Below are 6,513 nucleotides of genomic sequence, written 5' to 3'. Positions count from 1 at the left end.
GTACTGAAGAGGCATGTATGTCCTCTGCTTAACGTAAGTGGTCTTTGAACTCGAACACTTCCTCTAAAGTGAACCAGAGCAAGAAAGTAGAGAAGATGAAGATTCATGAACATGAATTATTTCTTTTTGTAAGGTATCTGTACTGAAACTGTAAAGGATTCTTGGTGTTGGTATAATGAGGTCCTTAAAAGTAAGGATACGAAAATTGGGAATTTAGGAGTGATTAATGTAAACACTTCGGTTTTCGAAATGAGTGTGAGGTAGCAAACTATTTTGTTTTGTTATGGTTTTGAGTTAACTTATTCTTTCTATCGTTTAGTTAATCTGTCAGTTTTCAGTTTACACTTAAACGCTAACTCACCTCCTAGCTAATCGAATTAACTTTCAGATTCTACGAGTTATCAGACTGACACCAGTTTCCCATATCGGTTACGTACAGATATTAATGTTGATAAAGAGTATGTAAATAATGATTACATGAATTAATCTGTTGTTCTAACTACTTTATTAATTATTGCAGCTTAGCTTGTCTCTGAACTCTAGGATTTCCCGTAAAGTGAGTCGGAAGGTAGAGAAGTTGAAGATTGAAGAATATGAACGGATTTTCTTTGTAAGGTATATGTATTTAAACTATGCAGGATTCATGATGTCAGTATAACGAGTTCGTTAAAAGTAAGGATAGGAAAATTGGTAATTTAGGAGTGATTAATCACTTCATTTTTCGAAAGGGGCAAGGAGTGTGAGGTAGCAAGCTTTATTTTTTATTTCTTTGTGGTTTTGTTTTCAGTTCACTTTATTATTCTTTCTATTGTTTAGTTAATCTATGAAATTTTAGTTTACACTTAAACGCTAACTCACCTTCTAGCTAATTACGTCATTTAAAGTTTATAAGAGTTATGAGACTGACATCAGTTTCCCTATCTGTGACTTGTAAATAATAATGTCGGAGAAGAGTGAGATAATGTTAAAATGCATCTTTAATCTCTTGAATATAAACCGTGTCATGACTAGAATGTGAGGTAGCGTTTATATGTAAATTAAAAATAGACAGAATAACTAAACGATAGAAGAAATAATTCAATGGTAAACAAAAGCATAACAAAAAAATAATTTGCTATCTCACAATCCTTCCCTTTTCGGAAACCGAAGTGATTATATTAACTAATACTAAGCTTCCTCATTATACTAACACTGAATCCTTTATAGTTTCAGAAACCTTACAAGTAAAAATAATTCATATTCTTGAATCTTGAGCTTCATCTTTTCTTTCCTGCTGTAGTTCATCTTACAGAAAGTTTGAGTTGAGAATCAGCCAGTTTGAGAAGACAAAAGTCATTAGGGTGTTATGTCGAAGGATGAGATGTGGATACACCAGAATTAGTTGTTCATTTTGTTGGGCAAATCTCCAAGCCTTCTTGCAGTATTTAATTTTGTGAAAATGCCTGGGATAAGAATGGTGTCAAGGAATTAACTGGAGAAAAAAAATTATATCTTTTAAATTAAAAAAATCTAATCACAACCAGCGAGTTTGGACAGTCCAATTCAATATAAAATAAATTTGAGTAAAATTGTTTACTTCTGAAGATAAAGGATGTATTCATAATATGATTTAGAAGTTAACTACTTTTAGTTGTGACTTAACCAACGAATACAACTATTTCAAGACGTTATACAGAAGACAAGATACAATGTTGATAAGCTAGTAACGGTGTCTTCCAAACGTCGTTCTTTGACCCTTTATAAACTATCAAGTAATTCGTATAGAGCTTATGGATATGCAAGTGGTGAGGACTTTGTAATAACATGAAAGAATATACCACTAATATCAGGATTAATATTTCAATAAATAAAAGAAATTAGGAAAAGAAAACATATGCACAAAACATCTAATAACAGACACTTCTCCACTAACCCTCGTGAGCAGACTTATTGAAGCGGTTTTTATCTTCTTTAGTTTCCGGCTTTAGTTCAGTTTAACGGAAGTTCATGGGTTCTAAGACCAGCTAATCTGTGATAATTAACTAAACTACTCACATCAAGAAATCAGAATTCATGTGATAATCATGTGCACACTTTCTCAACATTAATATCTGTACGTCACCCCTATGGAAAATAGACTGCAGTCTGATAATTTATATAATGTTAAAAATTGATGTGGTTAAGAGTATAGGAGAAAATGGAATGATTTAGTCTTCAAATATATCTGTATTTCAGTTGTTAAGGATTGACTATGTCAGTATAATGAGGGCGTTAAAAGTAAGGATACTAAAATTGGGTATTTTAAATAGTGATTAATGTAATCCCTTTTTTCTAAAGGGGAAGGAGTGTTAGGTAGCAAGTTCAATTTATTTAGTTTTGGATTTGTTAACCGTTCATATATTATTCATTCTCTCGTTTCGTTAAGCTGTGAATATTTAGTTTTACATTTAAACGCTAACTCACGATCTAGTTATTCACATCAATTTTAAGTATCAGACTAACAACAGTTTTCCATAAAGGTGACTTGTAAATGTTAATATTCTTAAAGAGTATGTAAATTATCACATGATTTTAAATGTCTTGGTCTAACTAGTTAATTATTGCAGTTTAGCTTGTCTTTGAACTCGAAGAGGTCCCGTAACCTGAGCTGGAAGGTAGAGAAGGTGAAGATAGAACATGAACGAATTTTCTTTGTAAGGTATATGTACTTAAACTGGGCAGGATTCGTGGTGTCAGTATAACGAGGTCTTTAAAAGCAAGGATACAAAAATTGGGAACTTATGAACAGTGATTAATGTAATCACCTTTTTCGAAAGGGGGAGGAATATGAGGTAGCAAATCCTATTTTTATTTCGTTATGGTTTTGTTTTCAGTTCATTTATTATTCTTTCTATTATTTAGTTAACCTATACAATTTTAGTTTTACGTTTAAACGCTACCTCTCATTCTAATTAACTACGTATTTAAAGCTTCTAAAAGTTGTGAGACTGACACCAATTTCCTGTATCAGTAACTTTCAGATTTTAATGTTGCAAAAGAGTATGTAAATAATGTTACAACTTATTGGAAATATTGATACTATCACGAGAAATAGTAAGTGTTATTGTTTATTTAAAACATTATACACTGTAGTTTTGTAAATATTGTATTTTATAATTCCTTTTTATAGAAATATTAATCCTGATATTTATGGTATATTGTTCTTTCATGGTAGAACAAAGTTTGGCAATGTGAATACCCATAAACTACATCTAAACTATATAATTAGTTTTAAGGGGTTAAAAAAGGACTTCTTTTAAACAACTAACAAAATACCCAACATCACCTTCAACCATACAAGAACGAACAAAACTATTTACAGATTTTAAACAGACATTATCCAAAGTTTAAATGCATCGAAATATACAGCGAGAACCTTACAACAGTTAGTAACTTTCCGACACAATTAAAATTTAATTTTCTAACGCTGTTATTAAGAATATATTTATTGTCTTCTTTATTAAATTTTCTTATTCTAAGATATATTCTCGTATAGAATGGACTGTCTAAACTTATTTATGTTAATCAATTTTTTATATTAAAAAAAAAATCCATTTAATGGTAAAACAATTTTACTTATCTAAATTGAAAAATGTTTTCTCGAAAATTATTTCTGTACCAGAAAATGCTAATCGTTCTATATCGTTGCAGAGAAAAGTGGCGAAAAAAGGCTTGGAGAGCGCCTCCCCCCCCCTCTACATTAACAACTTATTTCGACTTGTCCACATCTCATCCTTCGAATTAACGAGTCATGTGCTCAACCTAGATGGTCTTAAAACTCGAGCACTGGGCTGGATTTATGGTGTCAGTATAATGAGATCATTAATACTAAGGGTACTGAAACTGGTAATTTATAAGCTGTGATTAATGTGATCACTTCGGTTTTCGAACGGGGAGGGAATACGAGGTAGCAAATTCTACTTTGATTTCGTTTTGGTTTTGTTTTCTGTTCATTTATTATTCTTTCTATTGTTTATTTTACCTGTAACTTTTTTTTTTACGTTTAAACGCTACTTCGCATTCTAATCAGTTACGTCATTTAAAGTTTCTAAAAGTTATGGGACTGACACCAGTTTCCATTACCGGTGACTTGCAGATACTAAAATTGTAAAATTTTTAATTTAATGTTTCAAATAAAGACTTTGTCATGAGTTTCAATGACTTTTCTCACGTGAGATAGCGATGAAGTGTTTTTGTTGTTATTCGATGTTTTATACACGTTTTTCTTCCGTTCCTTTTTCTATTTATTTATATAAGTATTAAACTGTTATTGATCGTATGTTTTCCTTTCGTGTTAGGAGAAAGTTCTAGCCACTGGCTCATTCATACACTGTATGCAGGCTATTTGATAGTTTATAAGAGGTCAAAAAAGGACTTTTTGGAAATAGAATATCCAACATTACCTGGAACCGTAGATAAACGAACAGAAATGTCTAGAAATGTTATACAGAAGGCAATATCCAACGTTGAAAAATATGGGAAGATACAGAGAGAAGCTTAAACCCGTTAGTCAGTTTCGAACAAAATTAAAAGTAGGTAACTCACTACTGTCGTTAAGAATACATCAAATATGTTCTGGAGTGACGCTTACTGAACTTTATCCTAAGACTGAATGAATAGTTGAAAGTTACGACTTGTGTTTCTCCATTTTTATATAAATTAGGTTATATCGTGTTAATAGGACAATTTTAAGTTTCTAAAATGAATTTTTCCAGATTTTTTTTTTTATTATTTTAGACACCAAAAGAAATGGTCATCGTCCTATGCCGTTCCAGAAAATTTAAATGGCACAAGAAGGCTTTTAGATTGCGGCTTCCCTTCCATCAAAATAAAGGACTTATTCTAGTGTGTCCACTTCTCATCCTTCGACGTAACGTGCTGACGAGTCACTTGTGTCCTCTGCCTAACGTAAGTGGTCTTTGAACTCGAACACTTCCTGTAAAGTGAACTAGAGCAGGAAAGGAGAGAAGATGAAGATTCACGAACATGAATAAATTCTTTTTGTAAGGTGTCTGTACTGAAACTGTAAAGGATTCTCGGTGTCGGTATAATGAGGCCGTTAAAAGTAAGAATACGAAAATTGGGAATTTAGGAGTGATTAATGTAATCACTTCGGTTTTTCGAAAGGAGTGTGAGGTAGCAAACTATTTTATTTTGTTATGGTTTTGTTTAGTTAACTTATTCTTTCTATCGTTTAGTTTATCTGTCAATTTTTAGTTTACACTTAAACGCTAACTCACTTCATAGCTAATCCCATTTAACTTTTAGATTTTAAGAGTTATCAGACTGACACCAGTTTCCCATATCGGTGACGTACAGATATTTAACATTGGTAAATAGTATGTAAATAATGATTGCATGAATTAATCTGTTGTTCTAACTAGTTACTTAATTATTGCAGCTCAGTTTTCTTTGGACTCGAGGATTTTCCGTAACCTGAGCCGGAAGGTAGACAATGTGAAGAAGGAAGAATATGAACGAATTTTCTTTGTAAGGTATATGTACTTAAACTGGGCAGGATTCATGATGTCAGTATAACGAGGTCTTTAAAAGTAAGGATACGCAAATTGGGAATTTAGTGATTAATGTAATCACTTTTTTCGAAAGAGCAAGGAATGTGAGGTAGCAAATTCTATTTTGATTTCGTTATGGTTTTGTTTTCAGTTCATTTATTATTCTTTCTATCGTTTAGTTAACCTGTGCAATTTGTTTTACGTTTAAACGCTACCTCGCATTCTATTTAATAACAACATTTTTAAGTTTGTAAAAGTTATGAGACTGACATCAGTTTTCCTTATCGGTGACTTTATTTATGTTGCAAAAGTGTAAATGTTAATATAATTTTTTTTATGTTTTAAATAAAACTGTCATGAGCTTCAATAACTTGGCGCACCAAGGATGGTGGGAAGTGTTTTTCGATATTTTAAGTTTCGTACATAGTTTTTTTTTCTTCTGTACGTTTTTCTAAATTGTTGTGGATAGAAATATTAATCCCGATATTGATGGTATATTCTTTTGTTAGTAGGAAACAATTTCAACTGTTTGGTAGTTTAAGGTATCAAAGAAGGACTTCTTGGAAACAACTAACAAAATACCCAGCTGTAGATGAACGAACAGAACTATCTAGAGATGTTTTATAGAAAGCAATATCCAACATTGAAAAGTAAGTCTCTTTTGTCTCAATTAAAAAAAATGGTTACCTTACTACTCCTGTTATTAAGAATAATATATTTTCTGCATTAAATACTTTCACTCAAACTTATTCTAATACGGTAAAACGTTAGAAATTACTATTACTTAAGAAGTTTTCGTATGAATTAAAAAGATTACCTCATGGTAATCAAAATATGGTTTTACATGTCTAAAATAAATATGTACACTTTCTCCATTGGACATTAATTTCGATACCTGAATAAATGCTGATCATTCTAGGCAGTTGCAGAAAATGAATGCGAACAGAAAGATTAGATATTTTTCCACAACCCAGAAGACTTT

The 6,513-nt window shown here is 31.5% G+C and overlaps 1 protein-coding gene across 16 annotated transcripts; it reads left to right on the top strand.

The window, feature by feature from the left end:
- Positions 1-18: 18 nt before the first annotated feature.
- On the top strand, positions 19-6,513 carry LOC111084588. Of its 16 annotated transcripts, none has more exons than XR_002609639.1 (7): positions 2,177-2,677; positions 3,670-3,822; positions 4,317-4,550; positions 4,756-4,926; positions 5,420-5,508; positions 6,041-6,181; positions 6,451-6,513. XR_002609639.1 is itself a non-coding variant. In XM_022381256.1 (5 exons), exons 1-5 carry the CDS (start codon positions 96-98, stop codon positions 5,456-5,458), a joined length of 483 nt encoding a protein of 160 aa, XP_022236964.1. In that variant the 5' UTR covers positions 19-95; the 3' UTR covers positions 5,459-5,626. The 16 variants fall into 16 exon arrangements, 1 of the variants encoding a protein (XP_022236964.1); XR_002609640.1 differs by having other exon boundaries at positions 5,420-5,513; positions 6,044-6,181; XR_002609631.1 differs by having other exon boundaries at positions 5,420-5,513.

Source organism: Limulus polyphemus, unplaced genomic scaffold, assembly GCF_000517525.1.
Source record: "Limulus polyphemus unplaced genomic scaffold, Limulus_polyphemus-2.1.2 Scaffold81361, whole genome shotgun sequence".
Lineage (NCBI taxonomy): Eukaryota > Metazoa > Arthropoda > Merostomata > Xiphosura > Limulidae > Limulus > Limulus polyphemus.
The sequence above is the reverse complement of the archived record's forward strand: the minus strand, read 5'-3'. Positions and strand labels throughout refer to the sequence as shown.

Bases quoted from the DNA above. Each gene is read 5' to 3' on its own strand.
- LOC111084588 (XM_022381256.1), top strand. From the start codon at position 96: ATGAAGATTCATGAACATGAATTATTTCTTTTT. The intron at 2,673-3,669 runs GTAAGGTATATG...ATATCGTTGCAG, and splicing joins AACATGAACGAATTTTCTTT to AGAAAAGTGGCGAAAAAAGG. The intron at 3,823-4,755 runs GTCAGTATAATG...TTATTATTTTAG, and splicing joins CACTGGGCTGGATTTATGGT to ACACCAAAAGAAATGGTCAT.